This window comes from Fopius arisanus, unplaced genomic scaffold, assembly GCF_000806365.1.
Source record: "Fopius arisanus strain USDA-PBARC FA_bdor unplaced genomic scaffold, ASM80636v1 scaffold00071, whole genome shotgun sequence".
NCBI lineage: Eukaryota > Metazoa > Arthropoda > Insecta > Hymenoptera > Braconidae > Fopius > Fopius arisanus.
In genome coordinates, this window is record NW_011887810.1 from 302,097 (window position 1) to 319,282 (window position 17,186).

The 17,186-nt window shown below is 39.0% G+C and overlaps 7 protein-coding genes across 10 annotated transcripts in view; 2 read left to right on the top strand and 5 right to left on the bottom strand.

The window, feature by feature from the left end:
* The window catches only part of LOC105269584 (neuronal calcium sensor 2), a 60,831-nt gene extending 54,825 nt beyond the window's left edge, over positions 1–6,006 (bottom strand). The window contains exon 1 of the mRNA XM_011309956.1: positions 5,329–6,006. The gene's annotated coding sequence lies outside the window, so the exon portion shown is untranslated. The remainder of the gene's footprint in view (positions 1–5,328) is intronic.
* Nca (neurocalcin homolog) overlaps positions 1–6,182 on the bottom strand; it is a 67,354-nt gene extending 61,172 nt beyond the window's left edge. Inside the window, exon 1 of the mRNA XM_011309957.1 lies at positions 6,024–6,182. The gene's annotated coding sequence lies outside the window, so the exon portion shown is untranslated. The remainder of the gene's footprint in view (positions 1–6,023) is intronic.
* A 288-nt stretch (positions 6,183–6,470) lies between these two features.
* On the bottom strand, positions 6,471–8,637 carry LOC105269587 (uncharacterized). Of its 2 annotated transcripts, XM_011309958.1 has the most exons (4): positions 8,494–8,637; positions 8,239–8,388; positions 7,606–8,060; positions 6,471–7,536 (listed from the first exon to the last, which is right to left on the bottom strand). In XM_011309958.1, exons 1-4 carry the CDS (start codon positions 8,507–8,509, stop codon positions 6,868–6,870), a joined length of 1,290 nt encoding a protein of 429 aa, XP_011308260.1. In that variant the 5' UTR covers positions 8,510–8,637; the 3' UTR covers positions 6,471–6,867. The 2 variants fall into 2 exon arrangements, with proteins under 2 accessions (XP_011308260.1, XP_011308262.1); XM_011309960.1 differs by lacking the exon at positions 8,494–8,637 and having other exon boundaries at positions 8,124–8,331.
* A 181-nt stretch (positions 8,638–8,818) lies between these two features.
* On the top strand, positions 8,819–9,789 carry SmD1 (small ribonucleoprotein particle protein SmD1). The gene is made up of 3 exons (XM_011309967.1): positions 8,819–8,941; positions 9,117–9,193; positions 9,374–9,789. Exons 1-3 carry the CDS (start codon positions 8,928–8,930, stop codon positions 9,652–9,654), a joined length of 372 nt encoding a protein of 123 aa, XP_011308269.1. The 5' UTR covers positions 8,819–8,927; the 3' UTR covers positions 9,655–9,789.
* On the bottom strand, positions 9,692–12,640 carry APP-BP1 (Nedd8-activating enzyme E1 regulatory subunit APP-BP1). 2 transcript variants are annotated; one of them, XM_011309966.1, is made up of 4 exons: positions 12,549–12,640; positions 12,103–12,256; positions 11,028–12,005; positions 9,692–10,672 (listed from the first exon to the last, which is right to left on the bottom strand). In XM_011309966.1, the coding sequence occupies exons 2-4, from the start codon at positions 12,168–12,170 to the stop codon at positions 10,102–10,104; spliced, it is 1,617 nt and encodes a 538-aa protein (XP_011308268.1). In that variant the 5' UTR covers positions 12,171–12,256; positions 12,549–12,640; the 3' UTR covers positions 9,692–10,101. The 2 variants fall into 2 exon arrangements, with proteins under 2 accessions (XP_011308268.1, XP_011308267.1); XM_011309965.1 differs by lacking the exon at positions 12,549–12,640 and having other exon boundaries at positions 12,103–12,499.
* LOC105269589 (minor histocompatibility antigen H13) lies at positions 12,608–16,018 on the top strand. Of its 2 annotated transcripts, XM_011309963.1 has the most exons (6): positions 12,608–12,695; positions 12,758–12,968; positions 13,331–13,441; positions 13,506–13,588; positions 13,668–13,842; positions 14,022–16,018. In XM_011309963.1, the coding sequence occupies exons 2-6, from the start codon at positions 12,777–12,779 to the stop codon at positions 14,586–14,588; spliced, it is 1,128 nt and encodes a 375-aa protein (XP_011308265.1). In that variant the 5' UTR covers positions 12,608–12,695; positions 12,758–12,776; the 3' UTR covers positions 14,589–16,018. The 2 variants fall into 2 exon arrangements, with proteins under 2 accessions (XP_011308265.1, XP_011308264.1); XM_011309962.1 differs by having other exon boundaries at positions 12,652–12,968.
* Prosbeta4 (Proteasome beta4 subunit) lies at positions 14,956–17,134 on the bottom strand. The gene is made up of 3 exons (XM_011309961.1): positions 16,955–17,134; positions 16,477–16,833; positions 14,956–16,299 (listed from the first exon to the last, which is right to left on the bottom strand). Exons 1-3 carry the CDS (start codon positions 17,043–17,045, stop codon positions 16,124–16,126), a joined length of 624 nt encoding a protein of 207 aa, XP_011308263.1. The 5' UTR covers positions 17,046–17,134; the 3' UTR covers positions 14,956–16,123.
* Positions 17,135–17,186: the final 52 nt, after the last annotated feature.

The following is a 17,186-nucleotide window of genomic DNA, read 5'->3' on the forward strand; positions in this document are numbered from 1 at the left end:
AAAACTACGCGCCAATAAATGTTGAAAAAAAAACGAATGAAGAGTTCAAACGCAATAATAGTCACCTGGGCAAAAATATTTCCAATCACACTGGGATTTTCTTCAAGCTGATATAAATCTACGTAATTCTACTTTTAGTGCATCCTATTATAAAATCAACCAGAGGTCTGCGGCTAATTTTGATTCACCCAAGACTTCATTGTCCGAGAAGTTAATTTATCCATAGATGTGACCTCCCAGTGATCAAAGTGAATCAACCAATTACGAATTCAGCTCTTACCCATGAGATTTCTCCTACTCTCTTTTTCCCTAGGAAATTCAAGAAAAAACTCAAACGGAATTCGCAATACTCAAACGGAATTCTCCATACATGGGAAAAAAAAATCGCAAAAAACTACTGGATCATTCCAGAGGGAAATGTTCAGGAAAATTTTACAGACTTCCGTAATTTTGACCAGGAATTTTTGGAGAAATTTACACTAAAAGAAAAAACCTGAAAATTTAATGAAAGGCGAATGAAGCAATTTAGGAATGGAGAAAATAGATTATTTGATTTTAATTTTCCCGAGGAAAATTGTAATTTTCAGAATGATTCATGATCTGAATTAATCATGAATCATTTTACTTGCATTAATTTCTAGAATTTCAATAAGGTTAATTGTTCGTTAATTGCCAATTGTATAAGTTTCATGTTTTTTTGATTGAGAAGCGAAGTGGTAACCTAAGCGATAAGTATATTTTTCTTCGAGTTCAGTTTTTAGCCAATATCTCAGAATTGAAGGATCCCATCGAATTTTCTTTATGAACATTTTTTATAGAAAAATTGGAGATCTACAAAAAAGGTGATTATGAAAATATCATTATCTTCCTTCAATTTGGAGAAATCGGCTAAAAACTGTCGTAAAAAAAACTACACTTATCCTGATTCACTTGGCAAGAGAATTGCAGTGCAATTTCTCAAATATGCGCGTAATTTTTCTATTTCATAAATAAATAAAAAGTAAACATTTACTTTAATTTAAAAAAAGGATAAAAAAGAGTCGCTCGATAGGCGGGAGGAGAGATTACGAAAGTTTGGCAGACTGCGGCAATTTTGGCACGCAGGCGCGACCCGGGCCAAAGGGTTTGTTAGGGGCCGATTCCGTTCTATTAAAGGTTTTTTTTACACATCCTCGTACCAACACATCCTCAAATTTTGGCACAACTCCGAATCTACTATTCCCCCCGATCGATCCGCACCAATTTTCCATGGAAAGGAATGAAGAAAAGTGTCGCATGGACTCATTCCTGCATCGAGAAAACATTTTCTACATCGACTTTCAACAAATTCACTTCGAACAACTATTAATTATATTGATTAATTACAATCATTCATTTTATATTTATTTATATTTAAATAATCAATAATAATAATAGTTAATCATCATTACATAATTATGTATAATTAGTATTCTTATTTATTGGCGTTATTATAATTATTAATCATTCCTTTAATAATTTATGTATATTTCATTTATTTTTATTTAGTAAAATTACTTGAAGTTATTTTTCTCAGTGGACACGGGAAATTTCTATTCCCGCGATTCCAACCACGAGGTCATCGGAATTTTTGATTTACTGAGTGTCGATTTAATTTCGGTTTAGGAGATTTATGAAATTTTCATTTCAATTTGTAAATTTAATAATTGTAGTAATTATATTGGTGATTCAATTTTTAATAGGAGTTCAGGGCAATTTGTTGAAGGACAGAATTCTACCGTGATTTTTTATTTTCGAATCGTGGAATATTTCATTGCGTTTATAGCAACACGTTTCATAGATTTTTCTCTCCCCCCGAATTTTCCCCTCGTTTCTAGCTTTCCCTTTCACCGGATGTCCTGGGGTGGGAGAGATCGGGACATGCGACATTGTCATTTCAAGGGCATTTCAATGAGGTGAAAAAAGAATTTTCTGTTGAAAAAAAAATCAAGTCATTGTTACCGGAATTATTGTGATTTTACAGGTGGAAATTGCATGGAAATTCCGAAATTTCCATGAATTCCTAACAGCAAAATTGAAGTGTCCGTCAATGTCAAATGGCCGCTAATTTTCAAGGAATTGAAAATTTATTACATGCTCCCCTGCAATTCCATCACTTTCATGGAAGATTCTGGAATTTCTGGAAATTCCAGGGCAATCTAGATTTTTCCAAAAAATTCCCCACCGAATTCCTGTGAAATGGGAAAGCCGAAATTCCATCGATTTTTTTATTTCGAATTTTCCTCAATCCCATAAATTTTCTTCATTTTTCATCAATTCTTAATTCCCGGAGTTTTCCACGAATTCACAGAATTTTCAATTCCAGAATCCCCAAGAATTCCATAAAAAATTCCACAATTTTCCATTGTATCTCAGCTTTGGCTGAGTAAAATTTTCCGATTATTTCACCATTTTCCCGAGATTTTCCTTTCCTCAAGATGACTAGACTCCCATTCAAGTCGAATCGTCGAATCTCGGGGTAGAGATTAAAGAAATTAAATTTTTCTCAATTCCCCGTAGACATCTAAATCCCTCCCTTACTCGTAACCCTCGCAGATAAGATGTTTTTCCCAGATATCCGTCCTCTACGTCAACCCATTAGACCCCCACGAGCCCTGACATTCCCACTTTACCCCACGAAAAGTAAAAATCCCGATTCTCGTCTCCGGGAAAGTTTCCTAGCTCTTCAAGAGAATAAATTACACCGCCTGAATATTAATCCAACTCCAGCTTTTACTCATTGCGTGATTCCAACACGTCCATCCTAATTACCAACAATTAAAATAATTAGAAAAATGACAACACGAGCCGAGGGCGTAACTCCGGTTATTAAAAATCTTTCTGCATTATTAAAAATGTTGGATCTCGTCCACTGGTTAAATCTCAAATCATCAATTATTTCAGGTTTCGCTATTGTCTATCCTTCTATCTACAATCCTAAATATTTCAGTATTTAGTAAGTAAAGTATTTTTAAAAATACTGAACAGTAAGTATTGCTGAGAATAAAGATGAAACCGTGGGTTTAAGTAAATTATCTAGTTTTGTCGGTAGTTGACGGAGTAATCGACGGATTACGAAGGCGTGAGTAGAAAATATTTATAACAAAATGTTGTGGTTTTAATTATACTTTTTCGGGATCTCGATCCGGCGATTCTGGCATGAAAAGTGAATTACGAAGTTTCGAGGGAAGCGTTTAAATCTGCGTGTCGAGTTTTGGCAAGTTTCTGTGATAAGAGAGGTTGACGATCAGAAAAAAAAACAGAATAAACACCAAAATTCCGCAATAAAAGAAAATCAAATATGAGAATGAGAAAATATGTTTGCCGACCAGAAAAAATCTCAGGGTAAATGAATTCTCAAGTTTATCGAAAATAGTGCTGAATGCTGATTTATTGAATTACTATTAATGAAAAGTACTCTTCAGCCTCGGAATTATGAGACTTTAAGGGAATAATTGAAATCATCTATGCTGCTTTCAAAGTTTTACACAACATATTTTAATTGAATATCTATAACAATGATGTTTTTTGCTTTGACGAATGTCAACGATACAACAAACACGCAATTTGTTCAATCAAGAAGTTGATTGTTATGTGAAAATTCGTGTGACTCCGGGAACTAATCAAAAAGGCAATAGTATAACAGCGGTTGAATGTATTGAAAACATTGAGACGATATCCTCGTCAGTACCCCGGATTTAGCGAATAATTGTGCGAAACATATTTAATCCGCGAAGAAAAATGAGTTGGCGAAGCCATGGTTTTGTTGTGATAAGTAATAATTGTTTCACACCAGAATTTTTCCTAAAATTTACTGAGGTATTTAACCATTAATTAATTTAGGGAATGTCTCGTGTAGAAAAAGTGTCACATGGAAAGCTGAAGTTGTGGGTGTGGAAGGATCACTCGACGCGCTCGTTAGCTCGCGTGGTCGCACGCCGTTAATTTATTCTCCTTGTGGAAATTCAATTCGTGCCAAGTACGAGTAAACACGCCTGAGAACCTCTCGTACCTCCAAGATATGGTTCTTACCCAGAAAACCCCAGAGGAAGGGATGATAAATAAACCCGGATGATTAATCATCCTACATGGAATGAAAATTAAATAAATACTCAAAGGGACGCCAATAAATCATCCTCTACGCCGTTAGAATTTTCCAGAAATTTCACAGAAAATATGGGAGTAATTCTCATATTTACTCGGATTTACAGGAAAAATCGTCATAACGTTCAGTGGGAATGCCCCAAAAAATTTCCGAATTTTCACGAAATAATTGAATCAAAAACTTAATCATTACCTCGATTTTCCGCCTATTCTCAAAAATATTCCAAAATAAATTCCAATATTTTCAATTTTCCAATTCCCAAAAAGAAAAATCATTCCCAGATAATTTTCATAGAAAAATATAAATTATATTATAGACAAATATTATATTATATTATGTTATAAAAAAAAACAAAAAAGTTATGGACTTGTTTACCTCCCCCCCCACACATCCCTAATTGGACTGCATAGTTTCCATCACTTCCTCAAGCTTATCACCTCTCAATCACGGCTCAAATATCCCCAGATAAGAAAAACCTACGCAATATCCTCAATTAGTGAATGACATTGGATATACCGGATGAATGGCGAGAGGGCGATTACCGGAAAGACACACGAGTATTTGAGATACCAAACACATGTCACGCGACAATTCAACGTTTCCGATTTCCTCGAAATGGTAAATAAATCCACCTCCCCCCACCTCCAACCTCTAAACAAATATTTTTAAATCCCACATTTGAAATAATAGAAAAGTTGCAGTTCCATCACAACGAGGGAAATATTGTTCCAACGAGTTGTCTACCCACACAACCTTCGAAATACAGATAACGAGACAATAGTGTTTAATAGTAGTTACACCAAGGGGATGGAGAATAACCAGTGGGAGGAATAGAAAAAAATATATCTGGATGAGACCAGCAAAAGAAACTCGTAAAGACGTCTGTTTCGTCCTTGAATGTGAAGAACTTCCGTGACAAATCACCTTAAATCTTCGATATCTCCTACCCAAGTGATGCGATTTTGAAAAATCATTGCTCATTTGAGAGCTTGGAAAAATCCACGGAAATGAAAAGAAAAATCGTTAAATTCTACTCAGCCGATCTGAAGCAATCCCCAGTGAAAGAGATGAATTTTCCTCGACCATGTAAAAATTCAATGTGTAAAGTAACCCCTGGCCCGTATTTCCCCAGGTCACCCTTATTTAATAAATCTATCAGCTATCAACGATAGGTAATAAATAATAAACCAAGATTGACGACTCACCGGTGGCTGGGGGTTGTTCCAAGGGGTAGTTACAGTCCTCGAGGGTTGTTCCTCCAAGTGACACATCCCACGTTGTTTCAATGTTTTGTTGTCCTCCAATATTTCATCGCCCCACAGCATCCCAATCACACATAAACAATCACACATTTCATTCTCTCCCGCAAATAAAAATAAAAAAACCAACCCCTGAAAAATCACCCCATTCTCCCCATTACCCCCATCCCAAACCCAAACACATCACCCCAAAATCCTCAAAAAATCATCACCAGATACTTCTCCCTCCAAACAAAAACTAGACTCTAAATATACGTCACCAGTAATTCGTGACGCAACACGATTACTTCACCAGTAGAAAACCCGAGGATTTAATAAAATACCAGACATTTATCCCACAAAACGCCGAAATGCACCTCTGGTAAAGCCAACTAAATGGTGTCCCCCTACGTGTACCCTGGAGGGGCACTGGGGATCACGATTACCCTCCCAGGTCCTGAATCATCCCCCAGGTCCTGTCAACCACGAATTTACCCAATTATCCACTCGAGCCCCAAACACCCAGAAAATTGCCATTTCGTTTTATTTTCATCCAGTGATAATATGACTATTCTGATTTTAGGGTTAATATTTAACTGGTAATTATTTTAATCTGAGTGACAGCTACGGGATTACCGTTGTTTTTATCAGGGTGTACTAACCTATGTGCGATACGTCGACCGGCCGTCGCGATTTGTCAACGGAATCAAAACATTTCCGACACACCGACTCGTGCAGACGTTACTACGGTTGCCATATTGAAATATCATTCCGCAAATGCGAGAACCGAGGGGTAGAGCGAGCTGCTGACCAACTGCTCATTCGCCGCAATATTTTTCGCGGAGTGGGGAGGGGGTGGCGCTACTATCGCGACGGTCAGAGGGAAGGGGGGAGGTGAACACGTGACGCGAGTGCGGGGTGGGGAGTAATGTGGGATATCTTTCTTTAGATGCTTTGGAATCATTTACCCTTTCCCCCCTTTTCCTGTGAAAGTAATTTTAACCCTAGAAATGACCCACAAAAATTACCCAAAAATTCACCACAAAATTTCATTCAACGAATTAACTGAAAATGGCGGCTATATTTATTTAGAATGTTTAGAAGTTTTACAACCGTTTACCCCTTCTTCCCCTTTTCCGATTTGCCTGTGAAAGTAATTTCAAGAATAGAAATGACCCAAAAAAATTACCCAACAATTCACCACAAAATTTAATTAGACGAATTGACCCAAAATAGCGGCTATATTTAGTTAGAAGCTTTGGAATCATTTACCCTCTTCCCCTTGCCTGTAAAAGTAATCTTAACCCGAGAAATGACCCACAAAATTATGAGCGCATTATAGTACATTTTATTCTTCCATCCTCGTGTTCATAAAAATAGACATTTTAGCTAGATAATAGTAGATCTTCAATATAAAAAAATATGTACTTATATGAAAAAAGTAAAAGTAAAGTTGAATGAGGGATGATATAGTGAGAAATTTAGAATGAAGTTTCCTCGAAAAAATCAACGAGAAATAGAGAATTCCAGGTAGACGTGGGTTCTCTCAGTAAAGTTGACAGCAAGACAGGGATACTCATAATGACCCTCGGGCGCCTGCGAATGATCATTGATGATGAGAACCAGCCCGAAGTTATCCGTCTTGTGAGAGATTTTATGAGCCTCATCAAGCACCCTCCGAGTGACCCCCGAGAAAACGACATTCAAGTACTCCAAGCTGATAGCATTTTTCATGAGCGTAACGATCCCCTCATCCTTCACCCTTTTGCACAGAAGGCACTCGAGTTTTTTCAACGTGTGCAGCGCACTGAGAGGAGCATCTGTCACAGAGTCCACGTGATTCAACACGAGTTGTTGAAGAAGGGGAAGATTCCTGAGGCTCGTTATACCTCTGTCTGTGACACCACAGCAGAGAGTGAGATTCAGGTGTCCTAGGTTTTTGCAATTGTCCGCGAGCTCCCCGAGGAAGAGATCGTTGATCCCCTCTACTGCTGTTAAATCAAGAGACCTCAGGGGTTTCAGTTGAGTCAGACAGGAGAGTCCTGCCCTCAGGCGAGAGCACTTCAGTGAGAGATACTGGAGATTAGTTTTCTGACAGATGACGTCCATTACATCTGGTTTTAGATCGAAACCGTGAAGACTGATTGCCGAAAGGTTTCTCAAATTCTCGAACGTCTGCAAAAAAAAAATGTATTTTTCAAAATCTGATATTTATTTCATTAAAGGAACAGGAGAAATACTCACGGTTGAAGCGATACGAGGCAAAGATCCAAGGGCATAACCCAGAGTGTCTGTGGTGTATGTCCAGAGGTGAATCTCAGTCAGGCTCTCTGAAGGCAAGACCTGGAGAGCTTCCCTGGGGAAGAACCTCAGGGCTCCCATCTGGTAATACTTGAGTTTCTCTATTCGAGGGAAGTATTTCACGCAATCCTTACGATCGTAGAAATTCACCTCGAGTCTTATCAAGTTATCGCAGTGTTTCTCCACAATTTGGAGAATGTCGAATTGACAAGGGTACCCCAGCCTCAATCTCCTGAGGTAGTGGCCGCATTTCTTCAGGATTCTCCCTATCACTCGATTCGTTCTCAGCTCGCTGGGAAGCCTGTACAAGTCTGTACTTTTTTGGACGGATGTCGTGAAGTTCAGGAACTTTGTGTCCTCCCAGGAGAGGTGGGAAACGTCTCTCCATCGTTTGCAAACTGAAATTCGAGTGGTTAGAGAGGAAAATACGAGATATCAATACCGATTTTGATAGGACTCACAGAAATTCATTGAAGCAATACAAACAGAAAATAAAGGAGATGCACTTTCAATTGAAGAACGTAGATCTCATCATTTTAGTGGATTGAATTTTATCAGATTTTTTTTATCAGTCACCTCTGTCCATCATTAGACGCTCTGCAATCGACAGGTATTTGAAAATTCTTCCTAAACAATCATCATTCAAATTGTTTATCAAGTCAGGTATCGGCTCAGGCACTGCAATCACCTTCTTTCTCCTTTTGGCTGTTGTTCGTCTCTGAGGAACTAATTAAAATATTAAGCACGATTAATTAAGATAAGGATTCAAAGAGATTTTGTGAATTGCGGTTTGATAATAATAACATTTTTTGGTGTAAGCATTTTAATTACCTTTGCGTTTTCCCATGATGAGATATGAAGACAGAACAAAATAATAAACCGATTGAAGATCCGATTCCCACGCGAGACTGAATTTGGTTAGATTCTTCCACTCTTTGTTTACAAAACACGAGGAACAAGTCTCGACTTGACGGTTTCGACGAAGAGAATTGACTGGAGTAGAAGATCAACTCTGGGAGTTTGTCAGAGTCAAAACCGTCGGGGATGTCCCCTCAGTGGACGGATGGCGACACTATCGCTTTTTTTGCCTTCAGGTGGATTAGCCCTCCTTGTCCTAGGGTCGGTACTAAAATTTTGAGGTTCTGATATAGATTCTGGTAATCTATAATCTGTGCTGGAACCACTGAAACCAACAGCTCAAACGATAGACTAAATTACAAATCCTCCAAAAGTGACTCATTGTTTCCAAGTTTTTGCAGATAAAAATGAAGCTAGTGAGGTAAATAATTGGGATTCATTGCTCTATTACACGTTTCTATTGTTATTTAGCTTCTACTCCGATTTGAGTGTGAGATGTAAACAAACGATGCCGGGACGCTTTAACCTCTAATACTCAGGGTTTTTCCATTTTCGTAGTGAGAATTGTTTATTGTAAAATTTCCCGTGTGTTCTAGATTTCTGATGAAGCTCAGTCATGAGACTGTAACGATCGAATTGAAAAATGGGACTCAGGTTCATGGAACTATCACCGGTGAGTGAATTTAACCTCAAATTATTGTTTGGGGTGTGATAAATAATTTCAATGGTCTCCATTAAACTCAATTCGATTTAGTATAAAGAATTATTGAAAGAAGGCATTTTTGAAAATGAAAAACTTCCTGTGAAATGAATAAAAATTAATTATTAATTAAATAAATATGAATAATTGCAGGAGTGGACGTGGCAATGAATACTCACCTGAAAACTGTTAAAATGACGATAAAAAATCGTGACCCAGTGCAGCTGGACACACTGAGCCTTCGTGGAAATAATATAAGGTACTATATTCTTCCGGACTCTCTGCCTCTGGAGACACTTCTCATAGACGACACTCCAAAGGCAAAAGCAAAAAAGAAGGAGGCAGCGAGGGGTGCAGCTCGAGGACGAGGACGTGGTGGTCGTGGTGCACGTGGAGGTCGGGGTGGACGTGGCAGGGGTCGGGGTCGACGATAATCGTAATCCCAAAGAGATCCCCCAATGTCACAAACAGTGGCTTTTCAATTCATCTAATCTTAAGTTAAACTACACAAACTTACTGAAGTAATTAGGCTTAAACTTGAGGCAAGAAAATACAGATTTCAACTACAACAAACGTTTTTACATTTTATTATCGTCATTAACGTAGAGTTGATGATAGTTTCTGAATCTAGTTGATACACCGCAATTTTTCCCAGAATTTTGTTAATAGAGTGAAATGAGGTTCACAAAAAAGTTCGCACAAAATACTGGGCTATCTCACTCAGATTAAGAGATATTCACCAAAAACTTCCTCCTAACCACTAGTTTGATTAATTTATTTCACAAGTACGATCTGTAAACAATGAGGACACTGAATCAACGGATTCCCGGCACCCTTGGGAGTATAAAAAAAGACAGAACTATCGTCTACCTCAAAAGACCTCAGAAAAAGAAGGTAGCCGAGTTGGAAGTGACAGCATCGTGAATAAAAGTATTGTGAATCGGTTTGTACTGTGACGTGATGAACTTGATGATCTCCTGAGCAGCTAGACCTCCCAGGAAGGCCGAGACCGAGTGCAACTCAGCCCCTCCGAATCTACAGAATTCGTGGACGTAGTCGTCCTTGGCCAGTGGTCCACATCCCCATTCTCCTAGTAATTTCGATATGCAGGCTTTTAGTTTAACGATGTCGGGCTCCACGTGGTCGTCGAATTCTCCAGGGTGCGAGTTGTACTCTACTTGGAATCTCTGTAGTCCCCTCAGAACAACGTAGTACACCATCATGCTCTCAGGGTTCTCCAGGCTCTCAGCAATGTCGTTGGCATTTATCGTTTTTGGGTCGTACTCGTCTGCTATCGATGTCCCTCGCTCCACGTGGATGTCAGAGGCATAGCGACAGAATAATTTGACATCTTTCTCGGGGATCGAGTCTGAGGAACGACCCAACTGCCGGAGGAGGCGAATTGTGTGACGCCAGACAGCTTCCACGTCACTCACTGCTTGTTTATGGTAACTGGAACAAGTAAATGATTAATTATCTGGAAAACTAACGGTTTCAGGGGGAAACTGGGTGGGACTTTTTTGTGACTGATTAAATTTCTGACAAAAAAGGTATCTTTATAGTTTCTTCCATCTTCAATAGATTTTGAGATATTAGAGGTTTCATTTTAGAGAAATTGCAGTTTGCATTACGAACCGAAAATAATTTTCGATTTATTGCGTAGATATCTCGAAAACTACTGGGTTTAGAAAAAAATGTCACAGGATTTTTTTGTAGAGAATTTCATGGGCTGAAAAAAAGTTCCTTTGAAGATCTCTCTAAATTCAGTAGTTTCGAGAATATTAGCACGAGAAAATAATGAAATTACATTTGAGATAGAGCGATGTACTTCTCGGTGTCAGCAGTCATGTCAGGAAGAGCCCCCTTAACAGGAAGTAATCCACAGCCCTCGTTCTCCATGAAATCCCTGATAGCCCTGGCAATGATCCAGAAGGAGGTGCTCTTGGCAGTGAGATTGACACATCGATCGTCATTGAGGATTTCTAGGACACTCTTGGGGACAGTTGTGTGCCCTATGCTAGTGTTGACAGCCCTGATTGCCTCCTCGAAGTTCTCCTCATCGAGGGGAATTCCATTCTCATCCTTTCGTATCCCATGCTTTATTTTGTCTCTCAACTGAGTCTTCTCTCTGTAGTTTTCTGGTGGACTTCCTCTCTCTTGGATCCACTTCTCCAAGTACTTGTATAGGATGACGACGTAAGGTGTGTGCGAATGGTCCTTCAGGTCCATTTCCTCCAGATTTATGGAGTCCATGTGCTGCTTGAGGCTCTCGAATGGTCTGTCCAGACGCAGATCTGGGAGCTCGTTGTCTGGGTGAGTCTCGATTATCGTGTGTTCTTGCGTTTGAATCCTCATGTAGCCGATGAAACCAATGCTCTGGCACACGATCAGGGGAATGTTCAGGTCAAAGAGCTTCTTCGAGAGATGGATCAGAAATTTTTCGGGCAGGGCTGTTGCCACTACCACTGTGAAGCTGTTGAAGAAGTCAGGGCTGTTGTAGAGAATCTCCTCTGGACCCTCGTCGATGTAGTCACCCCGAACATCTTGGTTGAGCTCCACCAACAGTTGTGTCGCAACCTGAGCTCGGGATTTTCCCACACTATCTGCGTCGAGGAAGAAATTCGCCCCAATGTCTTCCTGACTGACTTTCTTCCCATCGACAATTGTAAAAGCTCCAATGCCAGGTAGAACGAGACTCTTCAGAATTTCTGTTCCAAGGCCAGTGGCATTGATAAGACAGATGTGGGCTGCCTCCAGGGCAACCTGTCCATGGTCTCCCCATAACCTGAAAAAATCTCCACCTTATCATCACCTGTCTAAATCCTCTTCAAACCCTCAAAACGCAAGACTCGATCCTCAGAAGGCCCTCAATTTCCAATTACCTCAATTGTCTGTCATATTTTCGATTCTTCTCCGACTGCTCCGGTGATTTGGGTGCCGGCGAGGCCATTGATACTCTCCAGGTCAATCCTTCGACCTCCACTTCCCAAAAATTATGATTGAAACCAGGAGATCATCCCAGTAACCAATGGAAACCTCAAAATGCCATAAATAAACAGGAAAAAACTTCCTAATCAATGAATTATAAAATTGTCAATTATTTTATGTCAGCACCAATGAAAAACAATTTTCTATTGGTAAAAAATGATAATTGAACGAGAAACTGAGGAAGAAACTAGCGTGATGGATAAATCAAAACTTTTAATGAATTAATTAATCATGAAGCTGAAAAGGGGTTTTCTGGAATATAGTGACTTGAGTTAAAAAATAATGAACAATTTGTTTTTTATACCATCAATCGGTTAAGAGGTTATTATTCATATGTTACCTCCCTCTCGCGACGAAAATTCCTTGTAGACGTATACAAAATCCACGTGCCCATGCAATACGTGTTACGATAGGACAAGTGGATTCCCTGTTTCTCCGTGGTCTGTACTGAGAAGTAAGAGGAAGACCAAGCCTTGAAAACCCAGCTGTACGTACAGACCCCTCTGGAGAAGAGACAATCACACATTGACGAGTGCTATTTGGTGTCAGTTAACAGGGTCATAGCAAGATGGAAGGTGCGGTGAATCAGGCAGTGTCAGATGTTAACGACAGTATTGTGGAAAATGTTAATAAAACGGCAACACACAAGCCAGCATCGCCGGAGGGCATGATCCTGGCTTATGGCAGTCTCGTTATCATGGCGATCCTGCCGATTTTCCTGGGAAGCTTTCGATCGGTTAAACATCAGAAGGAACAGCAGGTTAGATGTTACCGCTGTTCAACAACAATCCCATTATTACCATATGGAATGGAGTTGTTAATAGGGAATTAGCATTACTTCCCATTGTTTTCCAGAATTTTCCTGTGATTTTATTGTTGCTCCAAGTTATTCATTCGTTGAGGCATTGCCGAAATTCCCAGCTTTGAGTTGTTGCCTTAGGCTTACCCGTTTAAGTTCTTTACGAAAAATTCGAAAAAAATCATTGTAAATACTCGGAGGATCCCAGCTGAACTTGAATGTTAACTTGAATAAAAAATCCAGTGTTTCTTTATCTTTCATAGAAAATCTTAGATCTTCCTCCTTGAACTTTTCTAATCATGATAATCCATAACTTTGTTTAGCAAAAATTTGAGACGAGTGGGAAAAAGCCAGAGACCATGACCCACCGAGATGCAGCGATGTTTCCCCTCATCTCGAGTTGTGCACTCTTCGGATTGTACGTAATTCTTCAAGTGAGTATCCTCGAGGTCATTCCCTCGAGAAACCCAAGATATATCGAATGATTGATTGTTGCAGATATTCTCAAAGGACTACATCAATCTACTATTAACGGGGTACTTCTTTTTCCTGGGAGTTCTAGCCCTCTGTCATCTCACGAGGTACCAAAATCCTCATAAAGCAGTACAAACACTTAAAAATCTTTAAAATCCAATGAAACATATTTATATTTCTTTTCAGTCCAATTATATCATCTCTGGTACCTGCAGTCATTCCAAAAACACCGTATCGAATACGATTTACCTCAGGCGAAGGTGATAAAATCGAAGATATCATAAACTATACATTTAATCTTCACGACATCGTGTGTCTGATTTGCTGCTCAATGATTGGAGTGTGGTATCTCCTCCAGAAGGTAACTAAACCCCCCACCCTATGCCATAAATCATTTTCTAGCCAAGACCATAACGGTGAATTCATTTCTATTTTTTTCCTCCTCTCCAATGATTGTCTACATTTTCTATTGAACATCGAGCTCCATGGACCCCTCTAATGAAATTTCTTCTAATAAATTTTTATGAAAAACCCTTTCAGCACTGGGTAGCGAATAATTTATTCGGAATAGCCTTCGCAATAAATGCAGTAGAGCTTCTGCACCTAAACAACATAGTAACCGGGTGTATTTTGCTGGGAGGTCTCTTCGTATACGACATCTTCTGGGTGTTTGGTACAAATGTGATGGTGACAGTGGCAAAGTCATTCGAGGCTCCCATAAAAGTGGTATTCCCTCAGGATCTACTAGAGCAGGGCCTCAAGGCTGAGAAATTTGCGATGCTTGGGCTCGGTGACATCGTCGTCCCTGGTATTTTTATCGCCCTATTGCTGAGGTTTGATCACAGCCTCGGACGAAAAACAAATGCGTACTTCTACACAACTTTTTTCGCTTACTTCATGGGACTAATAGCAACGATGCTGGTGATGTTCGTGTTCAATCACGCTCAGCCAGCCCTCCTGTACCTGGTGCCAGCGTGTATTGGCACTCCCTTGCTCGTGGCCCTCGTCAAGGGAGATATCAGGAAGTTATTCACATATGAGGACCATCCCTCGGACAACGAAAATCTCCAGACAGAGGTTCAAGCCGAGGTCAAGAAGGATAAATAGATCGCGGAAGAAGTTTATTTAAATAATTGGACGACGAAGAATTTTTCCGAGGAACATCAGTCCTAGTGAATCAATTATTAATTTTGGCACACTGCCAAGCTCATGGAAAAGAGGACATAAAGGACGAGATTTTTTTCCAATGATAAAATTAAATGGAATAATTCAGTGATGGGGTGGTAAAGTGAGACGAGACTTTAAGGGGAAAAATATCGATGTAGGGTGGGAATACTAAGGGACTTTTTTGTGAGTAATTGAATTTTCGATGGAAAAGGTCTCTTGGTATTTCCTCGTAGAATGAATCGTTTTTTAGATCTATCGATATTTAGTGGAACTAAAATTGTACTTCTCTCGCTTCATCATTTCTTCCTTTTCTGGATTAGGGATTCTTTAATGTTCGACGTGACTATTTTGTGTCGCTTTTCTCTGGCAGTAGGTTGAGATGGGGACTGACGATTTGTCAATTTTTATCAGTGTATCATAGGGGGTGGGTAGGGGGAATTCTCGTTTAAATTTGAACTGATGTCTCTGGAAGTTTGTATGAAGGATTTTCGTTGAAAAATGATAAATTACATCAATCTGAAATTTATATGGAATATTTATGAAAACATTTGAATTGTCTTTGATTTTTTGTCGAATTTACGGATTTATTTGTCATCAATCCAAAATATTCTCGAGAAATTAAGAGTCTAAACGTTTGAATGAACATTCCATGGAAATTTCAGATCGATCTGATTTTTTTCACAGACTAAACCCCTTGTCCTTCGACGTTTGACTGCATCAGTTCTAATTCATAGAAATTTCTCATTTGGGAATTCTGAAACACTCAGGATTTTAGTAAATGAGTTGTGTAATTAATGTGAGTTTTTCCCTCGTACTCGCACGGATTTTCAGATCATAAGCATAATGTGGCACTCGTCGTGGAGAGAAATATCATTGACTTGAGAATATTTCCATGGTCTAACGAAAAATAGAGCATAATTTCTATTTTAGATTCTTTATTATTGTTACCGAATTATTCCTGAGTCAACGATGGAACTCGCCTATGAGATTCTATAATTTTTACTGTACATCGACTATGGCTCGTTACTCTGTGGGAGTTCAAATCATCTGACTACCACTAGATAACCGTCGAACTTATCTAAGCTCATTATTTTTTTTTATGAATTCGCCAAATGTCAAAACCATCGAAATTTCATTGCTATCATTCCAATATTCCATTGAGGGGTGATTTTTCCGAATTATAATATCGCACAATGATGTAACTGCATTAGTGACACGAAGAATACAATAAAATCAATCTTCCCGACGACTAATGCTAAGATAAAAATAATTACCGAATTCCTGTCGTCAATGTAAATTACGAGATCCATTTTTCTTTTGTGAATCTGATCAGAATTTTTTCGAAATACAGGAATTTTGTCTGTGGAAAATCAATGTGTACCTTTTATTTATTATTCCAAAGAGTGTTTATTGAAAATTAATAAGCTTTAGATAATTACGAAATTCAGAATCATGAACAAGAAATATTAAACTGTTTATCCTCTGGCGGCACGTTCGACGGCCAAGTCCTGAGCGGTTACAGGAGGTAAATTGACGATACCGTCTTTTGTGATCTTCTGGACTTTGAAATTAGGAAGATTGACGATCAGACGTTTGTGCACCTCTGACACGCATTTCTTCAGGAGGTCATAGGCTTGCTCTTCATTCATATCTGCAGGAAAAAATATATACAAATATCTCGAGGTGTTGATGTTTTTTACAAGAGAAATCCTATGATTTATCTTCGATGCAAGGACGTGAACACATTTCTTGATTGAAATAAAATTATTTATCAGCACAATTTTACCTCAAAAAATTGTATTAATACATATCTACATAAATATCTCACCGTAACGATGATATCTGTCCAGAATTGTCAGGGAGAAGAATCCTCCGTACCCGTGACAGGCATAAGGTGCCTTGACACACGAAGCCAAATAATCAATGAAGAACAGCTCAGGCCCAGTCTCATCATCGTATCCAGCCATCAGCAAATTAACGTGATAAGGTGTCCTAGACCTTAGATAATCCGCTAACTTTCTTCTAGTAAAGGTGGCTGCTGCTTTGGGCGACAGTTCATAGCCATTCCTCATTTTGTACAGCTGAATGTTCTTCCCAATGAACTCTGAGAACTGTGTGGCATCTCCTTGCTCACCAGAGACAGCCATCACCAGCTTGTCCGAGATCTTGTGGATCTTGTGCTCATCTAGATGTCATTCGGATGATTCGATTATCAAATTGGATTGATTCTTTCAGTCAAATCATTAAATTAAATATCCAATTACTGTCGATGCATGCATTGATGAATTGTAAAAAAAATTGCTCACCAGTTTTCATCACCATTATTGATTGTGCTGTCGTCATGTCCGCAGCGACGAGAACAAAATCCCTGAATTGAATTCCAATTAGACACTCCATTTTTACTCAATTTTCTATTCTGAAGGAGACGAATGGGCGAGATATTCAGCACCTAACCCTGCAGCTTCTGAAAACCGCCTGTCATTAAACTCAACGGCCATATTGAATTTTCCAGCTGTTAATTTCGATGGAAGATGACGC